Source organism: Dryobates pubescens, chromosome 3, assembly GCF_014839835.1.
Source record: "Dryobates pubescens isolate bDryPub1 chromosome 3, bDryPub1.pri, whole genome shotgun sequence".
Classification (NCBI taxonomy): domain Eukaryota; kingdom Metazoa; phylum Chordata; class Aves; order Piciformes; family Picidae; genus Dryobates; species Dryobates pubescens.
The window spans coordinates 40,494,898-40,520,523 of NC_071614.1; the positions used below are offsets into that span (position 1 = coordinate 40,494,898).

General features: G+C 38.8%; 1 protein-coding gene across 1 annotated transcript in view; it reads left to right on the plus strand.

Moving 5' to 3' along the window:
• Positions 1 to 25,626, plus strand: part of TRAPPC12 (trafficking protein particle complex subunit 12) — a 53,507-nt gene that overhangs the window by 4,309 nt on the left and 23,572 nt on the right. Inside the window, exons 3-6 of the mRNA XM_054180011.1 lie at positions 2,226 to 2,342; positions 8,058 to 8,171; positions 9,028 to 9,166; positions 20,602 to 20,714. Coding sequence (XP_054035986.1) covers positions 2,226 to 2,342; positions 8,058 to 8,171; positions 9,028 to 9,166; positions 20,602 to 20,714 — 483 coding nt within the window. The remainder of the gene's footprint in view (positions 1 to 2,225; positions 2,343 to 8,057; positions 8,172 to 9,027; positions 9,167 to 20,601; positions 20,715 to 25,626) is intronic.

Below are 25,626 nucleotides of genomic sequence, written 5' to 3' on the forward strand. Positions count from 1 at the left end.
GTGGTTTGCTTCCTGCGCTCTGTGCTAAAAGCTTCGTACCTCAATTGTTCAAGGGAATGTTTTTGTGTTCCTTGCAAATATCCCTTGGAATGCTTAGATTTTTGCATAGTCCATCTTAATTACTTCTTGCTATTCAGGTTACCACAGATGTGAAAAGATATAGTGGAATGTAAATGAATTAGAGAAGGGTGGTGAGGAGTGCAGAGGCTCACTCTTACAAGAGTAGCTAAAAGGAGGGGACATTTCACTTCCAAGAGCAATAAGAATCTAAATTTCTTAATCTTCTAGTTACCGTAATTATTGTATGATTTTCTGGGTTATTGTCCTGCAGCCTAGGGAATTGTTTTTAAGTTACAGAATTTGTTACTTTTATTAAGAAAAAACAACCAAAAATGAGAAAGACAGGTGTTATGGGTTGTATGTCTACCAACGGGTGTTTAAAAATAGGCAAATATGTACCCTGCCACAGGTGGGACCATAAAGCTCTGGCTGCTTTAGGTAGGGAACACCAAATATGAGCTTCTCCTCTTCCTTCTGTGAACATTTGCTTTTCACCAAGAGGATGGTGATCAAGTCAAATCTTTGCTCAGGCTGAATAGGGGTTATAAATTGTTTTCTGTTTAAAAAAAATATATATATATATAAGTATACTGCCAATATATTGCTGAGTTTTTTTCCTTATTTCCACGTTTCTGTTCTAGATTAAAAACACATAAAAACATAAGATTGACAGAATTCTTACAAAAGCCATTTCTGGTACCTGTTTTTGGCACAGGATGACTACTAAAACCTTAGGGGACTGTCTTGTATCCAGTAACTTACAGAATCCCAGCATGAATAAGATACACACACACCCTCCCATCACACCCTGTCTTACACTCTGTAGTAGCAGACATGGTACCTAAAGAGTATGCAGACAGTAAGTAGAATAGGTTTCAACATCTGCCAGTGTGGCCCACAGTTTTTCAATAGCTGTTTGATGTTAAGTTTGAATTTCTTGATTGTGTGCTTAATATCTCTAGTAGAAAGAACCACAAGGATGCAGATGGGAGGGCAGAGAAATCAATAGCTGAACAAGTATTAGAAGGTGAAATCGAGGCACAGAGATGCCATATACAGAATTCATAGAATCAGTAAGGTTAGAAGAGACCTCAAAGATCATCAAGTCCAACCTGACACCCAGGACCTCATGACTACTGAACCATGGCTTCAAGTGTCATGTCCAATACCCTCTTGAACACCTCCAGTGATGGTGACTCTACCACCTCCCTGGGCAGCACATTCCAATGGCCAATTACTCTTTCTGGGAAGAACTTTCTCCTCGCCTCCAGCCTAAACCTCCCCTGGCACAGTTTGAGACTGTGTCCTCTTGTTCTGGTGCTGGTTGCCTGGGAGAAGAGACCAACCCCCACCTGGCTACAACCTCCCCTCCCTGGATCCTTCTGCAGGCTGAGCTGTCCTAACCATCTCAGCCTGTAGAGCCAGGCTTTGCCTTCTTTGTACTCACAGAATCACCAAGGTTGGAAGATAGCTCAATTTACTCAGTTTATTGCTAGAAAAGCTGGAAATAGAATGTGCGTTTGGCCTTTTGGCTGCTCTGTGTTGTAAAATGTAGAATTAATCTTGTCTAACTAGAAATCTTTTTCAAATGTCTGTCTCAACTACTCTCAAGTCTTCAAATTACTGATCTTGGAAGACTCCATTTTTCTGACTGATTCCTGCAGTTAATTCTTTTGACGTTCAGCCTACTTGTTGAAGGGTTGCTCTTTGTTTTGGTTTATGATCCCTCAAGGTTTCTTTTCTGTGGATACTTAAAGCTAGCTGATCATGTGCATCTTTATTTATTTATCAGTAGATTTCATCTTTCAATAATACCCTTTATGAAAACATGTAAAACTTACTGTGTTTTGGAAGATCTTTGAGGAGTATTTTGTAAGGATAATAATAAGAAAGGCAAGTAAATCTGAATGTTTCTATGCCAGCAGAGCCAAACAGTGGAAAAAAAATGACAGCAAGTGATGTTGAGTAAATCCAGAAGTTTTCATTAAAATGCCATAAACATATATGCATTTATATTCATTTCACACAAAAAGTACTGGAAAATAAACATTTCTCCTGGGGAAAGAACTGTCTTGTTAAGCTTTAATTCAACATTTCATTTTGCTGAAATAATGTTCAAAAGTGTCATGTTCTGTTTCTTCTTATTTTGTTCCATGACCACCAAGGGAGATGCAGTAAAAGACTTAATGCTTCGCTTCTTGGGGGAGCAAGCTGCAGTGAAGAGACAAGTTTTAAATGCCAACTCTGTAGAACAGTCATTTGTAGGCTTGAAACAGCTAATTGTAAGTAACAAATCTTCATAATTCAATATATATATATTAAATACAGAGCTTCCCTCAAGATAATTGAGAGCTACTGTCTGTGAGGAGAAACTAAAAGCATTCTGTGTATCAGTCTATTCGTGATCTTGCAAAAGTACAAGCCAAAGTACGGTAGAGAATGACACCAGGGTTTTAAGTATTTGGTTTGAAATGAGATAGTGAACTTTTTTATTATTAATATGCAGGAGATAGAAAAAAGGTAATTTTAAGTTATTATGAATTTCATTAGCTGTTAATTTTCGTGTATTGTAAATTGGTTGTGAAACAGATTTTAATTGCTTTTTTATTTATCTTTGTATGTATTATTTATTGGTTTGCCGTAGTGTTTTACAAAAGGTAAGGACATACCTGTTGTTGTAAATGGTGAGCAAAGATGATTCCACTTTAATTCTTTTATTTTAGTGGAGGAAAGATAAGGTCAAGTCCAACTATTGACTAATTCTACTAATTCTGGTGCTAAACCTTGTCTCTCAGTACCACATCTCTGCCTCTGTAACACCTCCATGGGGAGGGTTCAACCACCTTCCGTGGGAGCCTGTTCCCCTCTTTGAGAACCCTTTCAGTCAAGAAGTTTCTTCTAAACCTCCCCTGGTACAACTTGAGGACTTTTCCTCTTGTCCTATCACTTGTTAGTAGGGACAAGAGACCAACACCCACCTGTCTTTAACCTCCTTTCAGGGAGTTGTAGAGAGCCAGAAGGTCTGCCCTCAGCCTCTATTTCTCCAGGCCAAACAACCCCAGTTCCCACAGCCACTGCCCACAGCATGCGGGTGTAGAATTAGGATAGGCTTCGTTTTCAGACTGGTACCTGTGAGCTGGTGTCTGAATTCTGAAGTCAAAGGAGTCTAAATTTAGATGTGTAAATCAGAGATTCCATCTGGAAGTTTTAAGTACTGTCACACACACTGTAGGAAGACACCAGTGGCAGCTGAAATCAAAAGTGAATTCTAAGTCCTATTATGAGGAAATTTGTTAGGTTAAAATTCTCATATGATCTTGGGTAAACTCGTTATGGGAAGGAAAGAAGAAAAGAAAAGCAAAACACACAACAGCAGTATTCCAACCCTATCTGCTGCAGAGGTAAATGCTTCATTTGTATCTGCTGTAATTCTCTGTGGATGGAAAAATCATGCTAAATGACTCACCAGTATCCCAAATCTTCATACCATAGGTGTTCTGGTGCAACTTCGGAGCTTCTTTATTCTACCATCTAATTGCTTGTTAGCTTACATGGCCATTATAGTAAATACAAATACATTGGTACTGCTTTCAAAGGCTATTCTAGAACTTCATGCCTTTGGTGATTAATCAAAGGAATTCTAATCACTCCCCTCTCAAAATATTTTCTCTAATCAAAGATGAAATTGTTTAGAACAGATTGTTTTGATATCATGCTGCTTTTTAAGTCATTTTTCTCTTCTCAATATTTGCTTTCTCTCCCTTGCTACTTCAAATGGGTAAACAGTAGTGACAGTTACACTTCTCAGATTTTCTTTTCAAAGGCAAAAATAACTCTTCTCTGATCATCCCATCACATGTGTGGATTTGAGTCTCTTCTCCATAGTAGCAAGTGGTAGGACAAGAAGAAATTGCCTTAAGTTGAACCAGGGGAGGATTAGGTTGCAGATGAGGAGAAACTTCTTGACTGAAAGGGTTTTCAGACACTGGAACAAGCTCCCCAGGGAGGTGGTTGAATCCACATCCCTGAAGGTGTTTCAGAGATGCAGCAATGTGTTGCTGAGGGGCATGGTTTAGCATCAGCTTTAGTAGAGTTAGATGATGGTTGGACTCAATGATCTTAAAGGCATTTTCCAACCAAAATGATTCTGTAATTCTATTACTATCTTCATAATTGTCCTAGGAGCTCTTCTCAGAATTTCTCCTGGTTGAAACTAACATCTTTTTTAGTCTCACTGTGCAGAACTGAACACACTCATAAGTTACATGTCTCTCTATGTTAATGATGGTGTTCTACCTTTTCTGTTACTCTGATACTGTAAATCATCCAATCACTGTTTAGTGATGTTGTCCCTACCTACATTGACAATACCTCCTAGATGACCTTTACAAATGCACTTACCATCTGTGTTCACCCAGGTCACACAAAAAAAGAAAAGGATGAGTAACTTCTCACTTTCCAGTAAAGAACATTTACATGTACAAGCTGAAAAACAGTTCTGTGGGTAAGGTGAAGGTCCTGCTCACAGCAAAGTCTGATGGAGACTGAAGTCCCTTCTGGGGCATCATAGTGCAAACAGACTTCAAAGGTTATTCAAGTACAATTAGTTTTCAGAAAACAAATGCTATGAAGAAGGTAGTAATCTTAACTTCCAAAGGTCGCCTTGTCTGATGAGACCACCACCAGCAGTGTCGTTTCTAAGTCAAAAATGTGTTTCCCAGGAATTGAAGTCAGATTGTTAAACTCATCTATCAAAATGGTGTGTCCCACATGAATTTGGTCTCTAGTTGATTTGAGTAACCCTAAGGTGGATAGTTCATTTATAGATCACTTGTGCTTCCACATTTTAAATTTCTGTGATAGAATGGGAAACAGTGAATTGGAAATGGTTTCACTGGCAAAGAAGTTGAGCGCTTGAACTGATTGTACAAGTTGAGGCTTTTAAGAGATTGAGGAGAGCTGGAGCAGTGCAGCAATCTATGTGCTTGTTGTTAAGGTCTTAACTTGTAAATAGAGTTACATATCTGTAGAGGCTAATTGTTTACATTTTTCAACAGAAAACAGAAATCCAAGTTTTCAGTTTCTGAAAAGTTTTAGTAATCTGCTATAGGAACGTGCATTTACGTCTGGAGCAAAGAAACAGGGTCTTGTCTTCACAGCATTGCATTATTTCACAGCAGCAAATACAAGGTGGAAGCTGCCATCATGTTAGTTTCTGCTAGTCTGTATTTAAGATTGTTTACCCTCATTTGAGTAAACAGCACAAGTATTTTGTAATAGAGACTTCTTTAATATTTTGGGTTGTAAGTTGTTTGCAGCCATAGGAAAATTATGTCTTTGATACTTGGCACAGCTGAAAAAAAAAAAGCTCTATCTTTGCTCCAAGTATGCATTCACTTTTTCAAGCTACTAGACCAAGAAAGGGTTACTAACTAGGTTTTCTTAACTGATGTGAAAGTGCTCTACCAGCATAATTTACAGGGGAGAAGAATGTCATAGCTAGTGGAGGAGGACATTTTAATCACTTTAATGGTGTTACATGTAGAGTTAATGACTCCCCTTGAGTCTATTAAAAAAAAAAATCATACACTGTTACTTTTGCATGTGATTAATTTTGTGTTCTTACATATATTTTCAGTTATAACAAACTTGTATACAGTGGTATGGCATTCATGTTCTCTGTAATAAGTTGGAAATTATAGAATCACAGAGTCATTTAGGCTAGAAAAGACCTTTAAGATGATTCCAACCATTAACCCAACACTACCAAGTCGGATTCTAAACCATATCCCTTAGCACCATGTCTTCAGGTCTTTTAAATACCAGGGGACCCTGTTCCAGTGCTCGACAACTCTTTTAGTGAAGAAGTTTTCCTGATATCCAACATAAATGAATATTTTTGATGCTATAATTGAAGCTGTGGTATCCATATTTGCTTTGAGCATTTACTTGTGACTTACAGACAAAACTCATGCCTGTTATTATCAAGACTGTAGACCACTCTTTCCTGTGGTGTGACTGCTGATCTGCAGGGTGTTGAGGGGTATTTGAAACAAATGCATAAAGATTTCTGGTGGACTGGCAATTGTAAGTCTAGTGCATTTGCCAGAGACAACAATGTGTCCTGCTAATTTCAAATTAACTTATACAGCCAGCAGCCTGCTATTAAGCTTCCACAGAGAATTAAGCTCCATGACCACCAGGCAGCTCTAATTTTGAAATCATGATGAATACTATGTTTCATTTTCCAGCAAAGACTTGTTTTTACAGTGGTCATCAGACTAGCTGTCTTGTTCTACAAAGCAATTTTTGTCCATGCTTGAAACAGAATTTTTTAAATGTTAGCACCTAAGTTTGTCATAAATGTTCCATTATTATTTTTGGATCCTGACTCTCACTAGAGAAGAAAAGTTGATAAGATTTAGAGTCTGTGTCCACTTCTGTTCTAGGGATAATAAGAATTAATTTGTCTCTGCAGAAGAGGAATAAATTTCAGGTAATCCGTGTCAGCGTCTTTCTGCTTCTCTAAGTTGATACAGATATAAGTTGAAGGATGTTAAAGTGTCATTATCAATTCCTGCTCCTCCATGTAGATGTCTCAGAAGATGCTGTGTTACTTCATGGGCTTGCTATCAGCCAACTTGTGCATTTCCAGTAGAGCTCAAAATTTTTATCCTGGCTTTGACACTGCAGAGGAGAGGGATGAGGTGGTTAGTGTATGGAGATCTTTGTAGTAGACCTTTTAACTGTATGGCTTGAAAATGTGGGCTGGAGAGTACAAAAACTCAGGAATAGTATGATCAACATGACCAGGAAAGTGATCCTCCTTACTTGGTACTGTTGAGACCATGCTTTGAGCATTGAGTTCAGTTTTGAGACCCTGACTTCAAGAACATTATTGAGGTGCTGGAGTGTGTCCACAGAAGGGCAATGAAGCTGGGGAAGGGTCTGGAGAACAGATCTGGTGAGGAGCAGCTGAGGGAACTGGGGTTGTTTAGTTTGGAGAAGAGGAGGCTGAGGGAAGACCACCTGCCTCAATCTACAGCACCCTGAAAGGAGGTTATAATGAAGTGGGTGTTGGTCCCTTCTCCGTAGTAACAAGTGATAGGACAAGAGGAAATGGCCTCAAGTTTCTTAAGGGAGGTTTAGATTGGGTAGGAGAAGAGGCTTCCTGCCTGAACGGGTTGTTAAAGACCGGAACAGGCTGCCCAGGGAAGTGGTTGAATCCTCATCCCTGGAGGTGTTTCAGAGATGCAGAGAAGTGGTGCTGTGGTACATGGTTGAGCATCATCTGTGGTAGTGTTAGAGAATGGTTTGACTTGATGATCTTAAAGGTCTTTTCCAACCAAAACCATTCTATGAGCCTATGCTTGATACGGATTCTGTGTTCTGGGGAATGATAGCAAAGTCTGTTTTCATTGGAGGAACTGCACTAGAGGTTCTAACCTGCCTGAAGTCAGAGAGGTAGAAGTAGGCATTAAATACCTTGTAACAGCAAAATAACTTGGACATGATTATTGACATTTGGTTCGCAATTTTTTCTCCTTTTTGGAAGAAAACTAAATTATCACAGTATCACATACATTAGAGGTTGGAAAGGACCTCAGGAGATCGTCAGGTCCAACCCCTCTGCCAAAGCAGGATCACTTAGGGCAGTCCACACAGGAATGCATCCAGGTGGGTTTTGAAAGTCTCCAGAGAAGGAGAATGAGTACTATAGTATATGCAAACATGTAAGCAAACAAGACTTACAGTTAGAATCTCCTATGGTGATGTTTATTCTTTTGGTTTAGTGATCTGATAATACTAATACTTAATTTCACTTTTTGCTTGATTAGACCTGCATCTTTGACAAATGACATTCCGCTTCTCACTGGCCAGCTCTACTGACCTTGTCATTATTACTGATGAGTATGTGTAGCTGCTTCAGGCAAAATAAGCAGTTGTGCATTTTAGGGACTTGATGATTTTGCTGCTTATTCTTTTCTTCTTCCCAGAGCAGTAAGAACTGGAGGGCAGCAGTTGACTTGTGTGGGCGGCTTCTAACTGCACATGGTCAAGGCTATAAGAAAAGCGGACTGCCTACCAACCATACAACGGATTCTTTACAGGTATATTTCAAGTACAGCCTTGTCACTTTCTTCCAAGAAGTGGCTGTTGTGGTTTTTTAACATGATCAATCTTCTTTTCCCAGTTATTGCTTAAAACCTGAGCTTAGTGGTTTTGGAGCAAGTCATTTTTTCTCTTTGTTTTTCTGAAGTAGGCCTTCATTTACAACAAAATATTTTTTTAAAAGCAAAATTCTCTCTTGATTGTATGTTTTTAAAGATAATCATACTAGTGATCTCCTAGTGAAAAAAATAATGTCTTTTGCTATCTTGGAAGACTGCACTGAAGCTGACAGAGACCATCTAGATGGTGAACTTTGTAGTAAGGTTTCAAATGTTAGACATATGTTTCATGATGATAAGAAAATAAAACCCCAAATTAATAAAGGTTCTTGAAACATGACGAGTGTTTTACTGGACAAAATGTGACCAGATGACAGCACAGGGGTTTGGCCCTAGCAGCTTAACAAGCTCCTGCAATTTCACCAGAAACATAACAAGATTTTAAGAACTGCCCTAAAAGTGGAAAACCAATTAAAAATCAGATTGATACTACTTACAGCTAACTCAGTTTAAAGAGAGATGTTCTAATTTTGAAGCAGGCTAGTTTTTAACCTTCATCTTCAAAATCTCAGTACCTTTACAAACAATTGTACCATCAGTCCTCTGTGTTTTGTTTGAAGGATCTTATAAAAGGTATTCTGTGAAAGAGCTTGGAAACATAAATCCTTGTTCTTATCAGCAAGTGACATAGAAACCTGAAGTTGAAATTGTATTTGTGGCTTGAGGTTGAAGCTAATAGCATACTTTTCCTTTTGTGCCTTTTTTTTCACATATATATATGTATGTTAATTTTTAGCTCTGGTTTGTGAGACTGGCATTGCTGGTAAAGCTGAATCTATTCCAAAATGCAGAAATGGAATTTGAACCATTTGGAAATTTAGACCAGCCTGATCTTTATTATGAATATTACCCTCATGTATACCCTGGACGAAAAGGTAAGGTACTTGATTTATACAATGCTTTTTGGTTTTCCCAGTCATTATAAAATAAAGGATTTATTTTGCTTTATTTATTCCAAAGCATTAGTAAACTTTGAGTTTTATCTTCCCAAGATTTTTTTGTCATTGGGGGGTTTTTTGTTGTTTGGTTGTTTTTTTGAGTTTTGGGGTTATTTTTCCCCAGAAGAACATGGTTAACTACTTTGTTAAAATATTGTTTACATTATGGAGGTAGTGAAAAACAGTGACATAGAATCATAGAATTGTTTTGGTTGGAACAGTCCTTTAAGATCACTGAGTCCATCCATTACCTAAGTTCACCAAGTCTGGGGCTAAGCCATGTCCTTCAGCAACACACCTCTAAAGATTGCACATCTTTTAAACACCTCCAGGGACAGGGATTCAGCCACCTCCGTAGGGAGCCTATTACAGTATTTGAGAACCCTTTCATGAAGAAGTTTCTTCTGATACCCAATCTAAACCTCCCCTGGTGCAACTTGAGGCCATTTTCTCTTATTTTATAACTTGTTACTAGGGAGAAGAGACCAACTCCCGCCTCCCACTAGCCCCCTTTCAGGGAGCTGTAATGATAATGGTTAGAAAAAAAGGGGCAAAACTCTTCCATAACAATATAGCTGACACAGCACTGATTTGCAAGAGAGTTGGTTTTAACAAGTATAATAAAAAAGTTTGAAATGTTAAAAATACAAGCTTTAATAGTTTTGTCTAGCCAGAAACAGACTGTGACAGATGATGAGAGAGGTGGTAGAAACTGAATCTAAGCTTTTCCTCTTAAATTCATCCAGTTTTTATCAATATGCTATTTTTAACACTCACCTGCCCATGCACACATGCTAATTCAGATACTCTTTTCTTCAGTGTCCTGGTTTCTAGGTTGATTTTTTAAAGATGTTTAAATTTAGAGCTAATTTGATAATTTTCTATAGTGAAAACAAAACCTGCAACTGGTTAAATGTAATATTATTTGCTAAGTAATTTAAGATAAATAAAATTCAATAATTTAGTTTGCATCATGTTGTCAAAGAAGAAAGACACCATCAGCCCGAATTATTTGTAAGTGGTTTATCTGTCATTGAGGGTATCTATGGTAAAAACATGAACATAAGAAAAATACTCTTATATGCCTCAGTTAATTTTTTTAACAGTTGAACACACCAACTGGGACCCTGATCTGATAACTGTGTAAGGAAAACAAGATCAAGGTTATAGGGAACTGATCTTGTAGCTATCTCATGCAAACACAATGTGATTAAGATGTGGGAACAGCTCTCAAGCCTTCATTAGACACTTTATGGAAAGAGAGATGCTGTTTGCAGAGATGTAGGAGAGAACAAGCAATTCTCTTCTGGCTGGCATTAAACAACATAGTGCTGGATCATAGATGCAGAAATTTCCTATATCTGCATTATTAACCAGCTAATTTAGATTAAAAAATAGATATAAATCAGTCCTGTATTTTGCTTGAAATGAAACAGTATGAACCCACTGGTGTTTGGTAATTCTACAAATCATGTTTTGGTGTAACAATCAGAAAATAGTTTTGTTTCAACATTTTAATTTTGATTGATTGTATATAAATGGAGTAAGCACTTAAAAACCAAGAGTAGAGATACAATTAATCTGTACATTATTTATACCACTTAATATTTTGCATCATTTCTTTGTATTAAAAATATTCACAATAAGACATGTAATAAATTAGAAAGTTTTATGTTTTTTCTATGCTTGAAGTAAGGGGAGTTTATATACCTGAGAGTCTTACAGCAGTGAGGATCGTTCCTCATCCATTAATCTTTAAGAAATATACCTCAAAAATTGGAAATGCAAATAAATATATGAGGGCTTGAAGATGGGTTTTTTCCCCATTAATTTATCTTTATATGACCAACGTGGTCATACTACAGTTCCTCTGGAGCTCTCCTGAGGTTCTTTCCCTTTTGGCAACACGACCAGTCCCTGGTTTATCCTGAGATTTTGTACAGCATTTGCAGCCATGCTGTGCATGGATCCCATTACCGTTGTTTTCATTATGGCTGCAAGATCTTTTCTCTCTGAAATCTTTCTGTCCTGATTTCTATGGTATGTTTCTTTGGTCATCTGCATTGTCTGTAGGTGTGTACCATCAAGGGAGGTAAAAGCTCTCAGAATTCTTGTGTCAAGCAGTGAAATTACTTAAGTCTGTCTTTGACCATTCCTGCTTGATATGAAGTGGAGAGCAAACCAAAGATACAGCAGCATTGTGTGCTACAGCAGGCTGGAGGGTGAGGATGGAGAGTGGCAGTTTACCAAAAAAAAAAAAAAATATTAAACAGAGTGGCTGAACATGAGCCAGCAGTGTGTTTAGATGGACAAGAAGGCCACCAACATTTTGGCATTTTGGCTTGTATCAGGAATAGTGTGACCAGCAGGACGAGAGTGATTGTCCCTCTGTACTCAGCGCTGAGGAAGGCCATACCTTGACTCCTGGGTTCAGTTTTGGGGCCATTATAACAAGGGAGGCATTATGGTGGTGGAGCATGTCCACAGAAGGACAATGAAGCTGGTGAAGGGTCTGCAGAACAGGTGAGGAGCAGCTGAGAGAATTAAGGTTGTTTAATCTGAAGGAAAGGAGGCTAAGGAGAGACCTTCTGGCTCTCTCTCTACAACTCTCTGAAAGGAGGTTGGAGGGAAGTGGATGTTGGTCACTTCTCCCTAGCAGCAAGTAATAGGATAAGAGAAACTGCCCTCTGGTTGCATCAGTGAAGGTTTAGATTGGATATGAGAAGACACTTCTTGACTGAAAGGGTTCTCAAAGAGTGGAACAGGCTCCCAAGGAACGTGGTTGAATCCCCATGCCTGGAGGTGTTTCAATATGTGGTGCTGAGGGACATGGTTTAGCCCCAGACTTGGTAGAGTTAGATAGTGGCTGAACTTAAGGATCTTCTAGGTCTTTTCTAACAACAACAAAAAAAAAAAAATCTCTGATACTATATATTTTATATAAATTACATATATTTCTGTCAAAGTAGTGTGAGTCTGGACATACACAACTGTCGGTTTTGCATATTTCTCTAGGTCTGTATTACTTCGCTAATATCCACTGTAGTTAGAATTTTTAGCCAAAATCCATTTAAAAATGATACAAGGAATAGTTGACTGTGTGAGATTTCATTTTTAATGTGTCTGTGTTTACTCAAGCAGTGCTCTGGATTTGTTTCTTTTATTCAGTTTTGAAAAACAGATCCCCCTAAAGGAATCCTGTCATACATGGTCTAGAACTGTCACTCTAACCCATGTTGTAAACAAGTTTTTGGTGCTGATCACAGAATAAAATAGAATCGTAGAATCTTTTTTGTTTGGAAAAGACCCTTGAGTCCATCATAATCTAACTCTACCAAGACTGGTGCTAAACCAGAGTAGTCAGACTTCCAAATAAATTTTTCAGAAATAATATAGATATTTCAGTTAATAAATGTATAACTTTAAGGGGTGAGAGTATCACTAAAATATTTAATTGTGCTTCCTTTCCCAAGGCTATACCGTCTCATTGTAGACAGTACCAGCTTCATATAGTATTTCTTAAAACTGATAAAGTTACTCATTTCTAAATTCTGCCTTGATGCAATTCTCAGTTGGTAAGTTTTATGGTGCTGTCTTTATGGCAGGGCCATTGTTGCAGAGCCTTTCTATGTTCGTTTTCTTTGCTTCAGCACAAACTCCAGATTAATGAAAATGTATTTGTGAAACCTTTCAAACCCATTTCTTTATTCAGAATATCTGTGTTCTTAAAACCCAGTGCCATTAAATTCTGAACTGTATGGAAATTTCATGGGGGGAAAAAAGAGTATTTTCTTTCAGTGGTTACAAACTTTTAGGCTCCTTTCTGTTCTTCATGCTTTCTGGATTGAAAGTAGTAAGCAAAAGCTTGGAAACTAGTCCGTTGAATCTGGAATTTAAATGTGCTTCTAATTGTCAGTCAGTGAGTCTAGGATTCAGACATGCTACATCATCACTGTTAAAAATCTTACAGATTATACAAATAAGCTGTTGCAGATGTAAAGGTGTGTGTGTGCATAAAATCTCAAGGAATTTCTCTTTTATCCATTGAAGAAAGGGGTTGTTTGGGTTTTTTTTTCTTTTGACTGTCATAAGATCCCATTTTACAATTTCTGTAAATTTTGCCCTGCTGCTTTTTGGTATTTAAGGTTTAATGAATAAACTGAAGAAGGAGGAAAGCATTTCTGGTTGCTGATTTTGCAACAAGAAAATACAAAGATAAAATGGCTAGCCACTGGAATCCTCTTTTTTTTTTTTTTTATCTGCTCTAAAAGGGCTGCAATTTGAATTTGATTGACGTGAGGTGATGTTTATGTTATGACAGTTATGAAAATGTGCAGCTGTTCATAAAGGAATAGGAACTGAAATCTGTGGTCTTCAAAAATTCTACCTGATCTTACTAGTTATTCCATCTGTTCCCATGCTTTTGGTGTATCCATTTTACTTTCATCAGACAGCTTTTTCTCTTTCCAGTTTCGCCTTTTGTGTGTTGATTTTATGTATTTATAAAAATGAGATTAATTCATGCCAAAGTGATAGTCAAAAAACATATTTTTTTGAAAAATATTCTCCTCTGTATTTAAAAGTAATAGTTGAGAAAAGAATTATCTTAAACCATTTTTCCATTATGAATGTTTTATAGACAAAATTATTGTGAAACCCCGAAAGAGAAGTAGCAGAGGTCAACTCTAAACCATCAAGCCAGAATAAGACTTATTTAACTTAAAAGTAAAATCCCAGGCATGGCAGTAATTGTAGGGTTGCCTTTTGCTGAAATTGTCTGAGCTTAGCTGACATGGGTTTGCTGGGTAAGAGGTCATTGCTTCTTTAGAAATCCAAACATGAAGACCACAGGAGAATGGATTTTGCTCTCTAAGTAAACATTTTAATTACAGGATATGCTGATTGGTTTAAATATTTCCTTGACACGTTGCCTTGTTAAATTCAGGACTGAGTTAAATATAATAGAGGACATGAGTTTGATTCCAAACAGATTTGCAAAATGCAGCACATGCCAAAATCCAGTGTTTTCTATAAAATTCTCTTGATTCCTAGTGGGATATCAGAGGAGTATATATGCCCACATGCATAGGCACCCATTACAGAAAAATTTGTGTTACGCTGTGTGCCGTAAATAGGTGGCCCAGCAGTAAGCAAGTAGGTGAAACCTTTCAGGCAGTATAATGTCATTCTTAATCGAACAAACAGATGCATTTCTGCTACAGCTTAGTGTTACTGTAGCCTGCCTTATTCTGTTTCTTACCCGCTGCCAGTGTGTTTGATGCAAGTAGGCAGCTTTTGCCCCTGCTGTTAATTAAATTTTGTGCCCCGAATTCTACAACCTGCCTTTCAGATCTTCATAACACTATTACTATTGGTTTACTAGAGTCGTCAACAGATATCCTTTACCTCTTCCTAATTGTTTTCTTTTCACATAGACAAAGGAAAATGAAAAGCAGGATTTTGTAAGATCCCAATTCTTTCAGCTGTCACTATCTTCTTGCTAAAATGTTAAGGGATATTTACCCGAAGGCTAAATTTATAGTTGGTGGAAGACAAAGTGGAATCTGTGGTTTGTGGATTTGTGTGCAATTTCTTTTTCTGTCCTGTATACATTTAGTAATGGGGAATGGATTCCTCCACACTCTCATTCTTTTAGCAGAAAAGCTTCTGATGCAACATGATACATAGAACAACAAATCCACATCCTGTTGTTAAGACCAAACTTCTTGGTGAGCTCAGAGTTAACTGTTTTAAGTCAACATTTTGAGTGACTCTTTTATTCGCATTTTAAATTTTTTAGCAGTGAAATTATGAATTTGGAGAAGATTTACAAGAGTCACGTTATGGTTTGCTGGTTTGCCTTTGCCTTTTTCATCTCCCTTTCACCCCATGAAGCTCATGGTAAGCACACAGGCAACCATGCAGACTTCTGTGAGATCAAAGACTCCTAACCACCCACCCTGTGAAAAGATTTTTAGTATCTTGTTGCTTCTTTTGACTCTTTCTTGACATTTTTGTTTCAGAGAAGTTCAGAGATGATTCTTCCATTTTCTTTGAGAAAACTATAGATTCAGATTTTGGATGCTGGTGACAATATAAGTAAGAAATAACTCGGGTTTTTCCCAGCTGTTAGCCAGGAGGTATAGAATTATTTTGGAGAAGAAGTCTCTTCACGTGAGTTTTTCTGTTACAGACATCTATTTCTTCCTGAGAAATGTATGTAAATTGTAGTAGCACTTTATATAAGTAGCACTCATGGAAAGCTTTACCAAATCTAAAGTAAATTTATGGTCATTTTTTTAAGGAGAAATTCTTTTTTTCTTTTTTTCAACCAGTTTATTAGTGTCAGAACTGAAGTAGATATACTATCCATACTTCATATCATTTAACTAAACAGAAGTTTACTTGGAGACAGGAACATATCTGGGAAGATGTTCTTAAGCATGAATCTCAGAGTTTCTTTTTCATAAACAGAGTATTTAAGGTATATCTTTGGATGAGTGGCTTGGATAAGTGCTGCCTGTTTTTTATGAGCAATTTCCTCATCTAATTTGACTTGAAGTTATAAAAGACTGTTTACATGGAGAGGTAAGACAGCCTTAGCAGTTGAAAAAGCTTGTTTCTTCTCTCTCCTGTTTTCTTGCTTACCACACTTCTGTGAGAGCACACTTAACAGTTGTGTATGTCACCTGCAATTGATGAGGATACAAAGAAGGACAGGGACTTGCTGGAGAGGGTACAGCAAAAGGGCCTCAAAGATGATTAGGGGACTAGAACATCTCTCTGATGAGGAAAGCCTGAGAGAACTGGGTCTTTTAGTGTGGAAAAGAGAAGACTGAGGGGGAATCTTGTCAATGCTGATAAATATTTAAAGGCTGGGTGTCAGGAGGATAGGACCAATTTTTTTCAGTGGTGCCCAGTGACAGGATGAGGGGTAATGGGCACAAATTTGAACATGAGAAGTTCCATCTAAACACCAGGAGGAACTTCTTTAATTTAAGGGTGATGGAGCACTGCAACAGGCTGCCCAGAGAGGCTGGGAAGTCTCCGTCTCTGCAGACATTCAAAACCTGACTGGATATGTCCTTGCATGACCACCTTTAGGTGAACCTGCACTGGCAGGGAGGTTGGACTCAATAATCTCCAGAGGTCCTTTCCAACCCCCACCATTCTGTGAGTCTGTGAAATGTGAGGAAAAGGGCAGAAGTATTTGGTGATTCTGAGATATATTTTTTCAAGTTAACAACCTGTTTAATAAACAGTAAGAGAAATTCACTGGTTGGATTTGCTGAATGTCTACAGTAAAACTTCTTGCAGGATGCTAGTTGTGTCATGAGTTTCAAAAGGGGAAGAGAAGGAAGAGATGGTAGACTTTTAGAGCCTCCAGTGTGAAATAGTGATGTGAGTTCTGATTTTAAAAGTCATTGCACTGTCTACTTTCACACCATGGGCCAGCTTAGAATCATAGAATCATTCTGACTGGGAAAGACCTTTAAGATTGTCAAGTCCAACCATTATCTAACTTCACCAAGTTTAGAGCTAAACCATGTCCCCCAGCACCACACCTATGCCCCTTTTAAACACCTTCGTGGATGAGGATTCAACCATTTCCCTGGGAAGCATCTTTCAGTCTTTTAAGAACCCTTCCAGTCAATAAGTTTCTTCTGATAACCAGTCTAAACCTCCTCTGGTAACTCTAGCCTATTTCATCTTGTCGTATTACTTGTTACTAGGGAGAAGAGACCAACATTCATTTCGCTCCACCCTCCTTTCAGAAAGTTGTGGAGAGCAATAAGGTCTTCCTCTCAACTTGCTTTTCTCCAGGCTCAACAATCCCAGTTCCCTCAGCCACTCCTCAGAAGATCTGTTCTCCAGACCCTTCACTAGCTTTGTTGCCCTTCTCTGGACTTCCTCCAGCACCATAATGCCTTTCTTGTTGCGAACACCCCAAAACTGAACCCAGTGTTCAAGCTGTGGCTTCACCAGTGCTGAGTACAGAATCCCAGAATGTTAGGGGTTAGAAGGGACCTCAAGAGATCAGAGAATCAATAAGGTTGGAAAAGACCTCAAAGACCATCAAGTCCAACCTATCACCCAACATCTCATGACTAACTAAACCATGGCTTCAAGTGCCATGTCTAGTCCTTTTTCGAACACCTCTAGGGATGGTGACTCCACCACCTCCCTGGGCAGCCCATTCCAATGGCCAATAACTCTGATGAACTTTCTCCTCACCTCAAGCCTAAACTTCCCATGGGAAGGGGAAGATCATCTAATCCAACCCCCCTGCCAGAGCAGGATCACCTATACCAGATCACACAGGAACTCATCCAGGTGGGTCTTGAATACCTCCAGAGGAGGAGACTCCACAACCCCCCTGGGCAGCCTGTTCCAGTGTTCTGTCACTTCCATGGTCCTGCTGGTCACACTGTTCCTGATCCAGGCCAGGATGCTGCTGGCCTTCTTGACCACCTCAGCACATGCTGGCTTATGTTCAGCTGGCTGTCAATCTACACCCCCAGATCTTTCTCTGCTGGGTATATTTCTAGCCACTCTTCCCCAAGCCTGGAGCATTCATGAGGTGGTTGTCACCCAAGTGCTGCAGGACCAGACACTTGACCTTGTTGAATCCTATTAAGTTGACCCCAGCCCATCAATCCAGGCTGTCTGCGGATCCTTCCAACACTCTTTCCCAGTTTAGTGTCATCAGCAAATATACTGAAGGTGCACTCAGTGCCTCTGTTCCATCATCACAGAAATACCAAGTGATTGAGAAGTAATTCATGAATACATACATTAATAACATTTGGAAGCAATATAGTTCTGAATGCATATTACAACTGAGGTCTTAGTCATGATAGGAAATAAATCAGATTCTTACTGGGTCTTCCATTGGCCTGGAGTTGTATTGATCATTCTGACATCCTTCTGATGATGTAGATTGGTAATGGGTTCCTTCCCCTCCTGTGGATCCTAATAGTGTGGCTTCATTCAGCAATATGTAAGATTGATAGTTTACAAAATATGCAATCACAACAAGTGTTTTGCAAAACATTGTATAAGTGTTGTAAGAATGGATAACGTGAGACATTTCATCTGCACTCCATTAAATATCTGTTTCTCTGTACACTGAGCTGTTCTGTGACCAATTCATATTTTCTGTATGAGTATGAAATTGACCTTTACTGCATTTTACAAGAGAATGAGATGATGCCTACTTGTAGGCATTGTACTTGTAGAACATTGTCATTAACCAGAAATGTTGCTAATACTTCAGACTTTGTTTGTATCTCAGATTTTCCCAAAGCTTTTCTGAGGTGCAAAACCTTTTTTCTTCTTCTTTTTAATAAATATCTTTGCCTCACAAGTTCTGTTGAGTCCAGCAGTAGGTTCGTGGTTCTTGTATTAGCACTAATTAAGACTGCTTTCTCCAAGAGTACCAAACTAGCTGGTTTTAGGCACTGCTTTTTTTTAATTGCCATTGGATGGTGGAGCTAGAACTTGATCACCAGAGGGATGGTAGAGTTGGAGTCACAGGCTGCATTTACTGCCATAGGTTTGCAGTGCAGGTTCCTAAGTTTTCAACATGTCTACAAAGCAACTTCTCTGTGGTATTCTGGCACAGAATTTCCTTTGAAATTATTTTTACCTTCCTTTTCATTATTGTTCACCCTACACACTGACTGTATCTTCACTTGTGTCATTCTATGTACTAGTCTGGATATGTAGATCATATGTTTAACATCTTTTGTGACTGTTTGGATAACCTTTTACACAGAATTGTCTCATAGAATTTCCAAGGCAGCTTTGTTTTCTTCATCTCTGCTCCACATAAGATGATGCATGAAAGTTGTGTGTGTATCTGTTACTGGGACACAGCAGTCACAGAAGCCATGAGGAGTAGTTGGTACTAGTGAAAGAGAATTTATATAGATGTAGGTGGCTTACTCTGAAGGTCATAATTAGTGAGGTTTGTGATTGCAATTTTGTCAACCCTTAAAAAATGCCTAGAGGCAGTGACTCATTGTATGTAGCATTTAACTCTTTGCTGTACAAAGAGCAGGTGCAAAAAATCTTTCTAAAAAGAGAAAAGATGAGGTGAGAGGTGACTCAAGAGGGAAAACCCATTTGAATATGTCTAAAGTTAGCAAGTATACTATAGTAAAGTATTAGAACTGTAGCATGGTGTTTTGCAAAGCCTGTTTCCCCATTATGCTAGCTCTCAGTTGGTTTTAACAGTAGCATTTAGTTAAGTTATCCTTGTATCAAGATCTGCAGTTAGCCGAAAGCAAGATGTTGCACACACTAAGACTTCCTAAAGCTCCCAAAACTGCCCTTGAATTCACCCAGGATGCTCTTAAACTTAGAGAGTCTTTGCTAAATATAATAGTAATGATAAAGTAAACTACTGTGAAAAGGAAGACATTTCTTTTTCTACCCAAATGCTGCCTAAAATTTTTTCCCTATACTTTGTTTTCAGTAAACTAGAAAATACACAAAACACACCATCTTATGAGGAGTCAATCTCACAGTGTAGGGTCATTTAGTAATTCTTTGTGAAAGAGCTGACATTAAGGAAATACTACTCAGACTAAAAGTAGTTCTGGTGTCTTCTCAGCATGATGGACTCTGTGGACATTAATGGGGGGGTGGGGAGGGGAAAGAAAGAAAACACTTTTTAATACATTTTACTTTCCAGACTTGATCATTTTTGGACTTAATGTGTCTATTGTAATAGTAGTATTTTTGTTCATTATGCTGGTTTTATTTCTCATGTTGGATTTCTGTTATTGTAATTTTTCTGTAATAGGAGACTTTTCATATCAGCTTCATTTGGAAAAGTATTGCATAGGAGTTTTGCATGCCCTGATTATATAAACTTTCTCACAAACATGTTTTTAAGGCAAATAATTCCATCTTATTTCATACTCATTGATTGTAAAATCTGCATAATTGCTAGATGTGAGGACTAACACTGCAGATGCAACTTGAGTAAACTTCCATGGTTTTTAATCATTCATTTTAATTAGTTATAAAAATCTCTAATGGAACATTGTACTTCCTTTCAAAACTTGGGTTTGAAAATTTGAATTAGATGCACTTTTTTCTTGCCTTCTTGATTATGGCTACCTAAGAAGGTTACATATGTATTTACCTATTTTAAAACATTTTGCAGTAAGTGACATGTTACAGCTGAGGAAAGGTTTGCTCTTCTCTCTTATTTTACATCTTTTATCAGGAAAAGAAAAAGATGTGAAGGTAAAATGAACTTCATATCATATACACTAGTGAGAAATACTTTGTGTGTTATAGGCCAATCACAAACTCATCATTACAGCAAATTCATTCAGTACATTTAATTGTGTTTCTAGGTTCCATGGTTCCCTTCTCTATGCGGATCCTACATGCTGAACTTCCACAGTACCTAGGGAATCCTCAGGAATCACTTGACAGACTGCATAGTATGAAGATAATCTGCACCAAGGTAACAGCTTCTCTATGCACTAACACATCTTAATAGTTCAGAAGTGTATTTTATTATCCTTATAAAGAAAATTAAATTTCAACATTGACTTGATTTTTATTCCCATCTTGATACAAAGAAGGAGCTCACTAATAGAAGCAACTAAGCACTCCTGCCATTTTAGCATACATCTTTCTCTCCTCTGTGGTAGCTCTTGACTAAATTGAGAGGAAGAGTAAACATAATTCTCTTGTTTTCATGCTTTTGCCAGGCAAGACATGGAGGACAGTAAGCAGATGTCTTTAAGGGCAAGTAGAAGAGCTTTCTTCCCTCACTCAGCTGTGTCTAACTAGCTCAAAACCCAGTTGTTAATGATGTTGATCCTTCAAAAACAGTCTTGATTCTTCAGAAGTAGGGTTTGGAATCAACAGTTATTTGGAAATACAACCTGCCAAGTTCAGTTGGGAGTTTGTTTTGTTTTGTCCAATGCCTTAGTACAAACATAACACCTAAACTATAACTTGGATTTGTCAATACTAAAATTGGAGCAATAGTCGTCTACCTTGTCCACTAAATCCAACACCCTGACTGTAATGCGTTCATCCCCAAATGGTTTTACAGAAATTTTTCCCAAGTAGACTAATGCAACAGTGACTAGGAAAGTAACAATGCAGTATACTAGAAGAAATACGCTATCATGGAAACAGAGAACGGTGTCCATTGAAGAAAACCTTTAAGATCGAGTCCCAGACTCTACCAAGTCTGGTGCTAAACCAGCATCACATCTCTGACTCTGTGAAACACTTCCAGCGATGGGGATTCAGCCACCTCCCTGGGCAGCCTGTGCCAGCCTTTGAGAACCCTTTCAGTGAAATTTCTTCTCATATCCAAACTAAACCTTCTTCCCCTTGGGAAACTTGAGGCCATTTCCTCTTGTCCTGTTACTTGTTAGTAGGGAAACTAGGTGACCTCATCAATGTTTATAAATATGTAAAGGATGGGTCCCAAGAGGATGGAGCCAGGCTCTTCTCCATGGTGCCCAATGACAGGACAAGGGGCAATGGGTGGAAGCTGAGGCATAGGAAGTTTCATGTAAATATGAGGAAAAATTTTTTTTCACTGTGAGGGTGACAGAACACTGGAACAGACTGCCCAGGGAGGTTGTGGAGTCTCCCTCTCTGGAGATATTCAAAACTTGCCTGGATGTATTCCTGTATGATCTGGTGTAGGTGATCCTGCTCTGGCTGTGGGGGTTGGACTAGATGATCTTTTGAGGTCCCTTCAAGCCCCTGAAATTCTGTGAGTCTGTGAAGAGAGACTTGACACCCACCTTGCTACAACTTGTAGAGAGCAAGAAGGTCTCTCCTTAGCGTCCTTTTCTCCATTACTGGCAGGCTGTTCTCTCCAACCTTTTTCCTTCATAAACAGCACCCCTCAGTTTGGAGCAAATTTTTTCTTGCAGGATTTTACAGGGCTTCTGTTGATACTTGACTGCCCCAGCCTGCAGCAGATCAGCTGTTTCACACCTTGGTTTTGTGTGGTCTGGTATTAAGTGCTGCTTTGTCTCCCCTCAGTCATGAAAATGCCACTAGAGTCCAAAAAAATTGAAATGCTTTCTAAGTTCCTTTATCTTGGAATAGAGGAAGAATGTGAAGTGACTACTGAGCCATCTGGCTAGCTTTATTGAAGTGGCTGTATCTCAGTTATAGAAACATAGAATCAATAAGGTTGGAAAAGACCTCAGAGATCATCAAGCCCAACCTATTACCTAATACCTCATGACTAACTAAACCATGGCTTCAAGCGCCATTCCAATCCTTTTTTGAGCACCAGGGACGGTGACTCCACCACCTCCCTAAGCAGCACATTCCAATGGCCAGTTACCCTTTCTGTGAAGAACTTTCTCTTCACCTCGTCATCATGATTCTCCACAGATTAAAGATTATCAGTCAACAGAGGAATGAAAGAAAAGGAAATTAACTCCTCTCAGAACAGAATCACAGAACTGTCAGAGTTGGAAGGGACCTCAAGGATCATGTAGTTCCAACCCCTCTGCCATTGGCAGGGAAACTTTCCACTAGATCAGGTTGCCCAGAGCTCTCCCTTCTTTACCAGACCTTCAAGTCATATACAACCTTGAAGAAGCTCTGCCTGTGCTCTTTTCCATGAAGTGCATAGCCTCAGAGCATACCCAGTGTACCGTAATACAAGATTTTGTTTGAATGTGAGGTATATTAAACTTGTTCCTTTAAGCAAGGGAGACTGGATGTGAAAATGAAATAGAAATAAAGGAGATTTGTAAATTAATATATACATATTTCTCTGCCTGTATGTTCTTGAAGAAGAGTTTTGTTTACTCAGGTTCTTATTCCATGATCCCATTAACTGCTAGTGGCCTAAGTCAGTGCAAGTTCTGTGTGATCTCTTGTGGCCTTGGGGAAAGCTTCTTCAGGGCTGGCTATATGACTTCCACTAGGTCTTCCAAGAAGACTTCTGTTCTGTGCTCTTGCTCTTTGCTCACAGATTGAGTTCTCTTTTTTTATTCTGCCTTCCTCTGTCTGAGTCTGCAAACTTTCTCCCAGGTCAGTGTGTTCTGTTGCAGTCAGAAAGAGGATGATCACAGAATCAGAGGATAGTAGGGGCTGGAAGGGACCTTTGGAGATCTAGTCCAACCCCCCTGCATCTCCCTTTTCTTCCACTAGAGCCAGGATGCAGTAGCCAGGACAAGCCATTGTCTTTGCTGATGGTTGCCCCTTTTTGAAGTACAGTATACAGAAATGTACAAAATGGACCAAAAAAACATGCCAGCCTTCTCAAGGGAATATTGCTCATCAATTACTCTAGGCACCTCATTGCAGATTACTTCATTTGTTTGCATTCAATTAGTTGTCTTTTGGAGCAATTCAAAGACAGCTGTGGAAACAAGAGCGTGAAAAAGCACAGCTTGTAAAGACAAACACATTTTTAAAAGACAGTTGTAAATTGCTGATAATTTAACCATTTATAATCAGGATTAGCTGACAATTGACATTGTTTATATGTATATTTTGATTGTTGTACAAATGCTATTGGTCTAATAATCCTGATCTCACCTGGAATGGTCGAGTGTGAGGTTCATAATACATATGAAAACCCCTTACCATAACCAAGAAAATACCACAAAGGATGTATGCTTAGTAGTCTTAATATTCATATATGACACTTTGGAACCATTTGGGTTGTAACAGAAGTAATTGGGGAGCTTTCAGCCAAAAGCCTCTAATGTTTTATTTCCCTATTTTAAAAAGTGGAAAAATAATCTTGGGTCATCCAGATTTGCGCATGGGCACACAAATAGTCACTTGGTAAATGAGATGGTCTTGGAATCATAAAAGCTAGAAAAGACCTATTAGCTCACCTAGTCTGTCTGCAACTCAAGGTTGTTTTCTGGTTTTTAATGAGCTGGCCTATGGAGCTGAGGCCACATCCCCTGGGAAGCTATTCCAGGCTAATGCTAATGCATTCCTATCATAAGGAAATTCGTCTTTTTGTTTCTCATCCTTAATGTAATTGTGGAGTTTTTTCCTGCCTGATATGTCCTTTTAACCTGCTAAATTCCCTCTTGATTTTGCTTGTGTGGATTCTACAGACACGTGTCAGCTTAGGATGAGCCATTCAGCTTAAAGCTCTAACCATATCTTGGCTTGGTCTCTTCATCTCCCATCAACTCACACATTTCTGGTACCTGAAGCAGAGTTAGAGGTTGAGTCCAAAACCAATTTTCATTTTCCCTGTATAAGCAATAATACTTATGCCTTTTCCAGCAGTCCTGCAGATCTGTAGTTGGGTATTTTACATCTCTATCTACGGGTATAACATTTGGGAAAGAAATAATCTGTACTACTAAATTCCTGTCATAGCTTAGGAATGGAATGCAGTGAAATTGTTACTATCTGTGTGTTATTGCTGTCTTCACAACATGAATTGCCTCACTGACTTGTTGCCCATATAAGCCCACTTTGAAATAGTCTCCAGACAGCCAAAGCAGTAAGAGTAATCTAAATCACAAAACACTTTCCAAGCATTCATTTGAAAACATATGCATGATCTCTTCAGTGCTGAGGACATGCTAATAATGCTTACCTGGAGACCACAATGTGAGAACCACCATCAGGCTTAATCTAAACTCCTTCATTCTAGTGCCTAAGCTTCCTAGTTGATAGATGGAGATAGTGCAGCATATCTCAATTTTAACTCTTAATCCTTTAAGTGGCAGAGCTATACCTGGGCTCTTCAACTGAGTTGGAGTTGCAGTGGCAAGTGGGTTAACAGTTTTGCTTCATTAAAAAGCCTCTACAAGTGTTATCCCTGCAACAGTTTTCAAAAACAACGTGCCATTTGTCCACCAGACGCTCCCCATGTGGCATACCATTCTCCTTCATGTTCTTCCCTGACTCTTCCATACACACTCTTCACATCTGCTGGTCTCTTAGCTACTGACTGGATTTGGATTTTATTTTCATTCAACTTCCAGTTCTGGCTCAGTTACTAAGATCACATTAGCATTCTGGTTTTCTCTCATTAGAATCATAGTGTTGTTTTAGTTTGATAAGGCCTTTAACACCAATAAGACCATTCTCTAACTCTACCCAAGCTGGTGCCGAACCATGTCCCCCAGCACCACATCTCTGTGTCTTTGAAATACCGGTAGGAATGAGGATTCAACCACCAACCCGGGGAGCCTATTCCCATGCTTTAAAAGCCTTTCAATCCAGAATTTGTTTCTCATACCTAACCTGAACCTCCCCTGGCCATTGCCTCTTGTCATATCACTTGTTACTAGGGAGGAGAGACCAATTCCCCCCTCACTACAACCTCCATACAGGGACTTGTAGAGAGCCAGAAGGTCTCTACTCAGCCTCTATATCTCAAGACTAAGCAACCTCATTTCCTT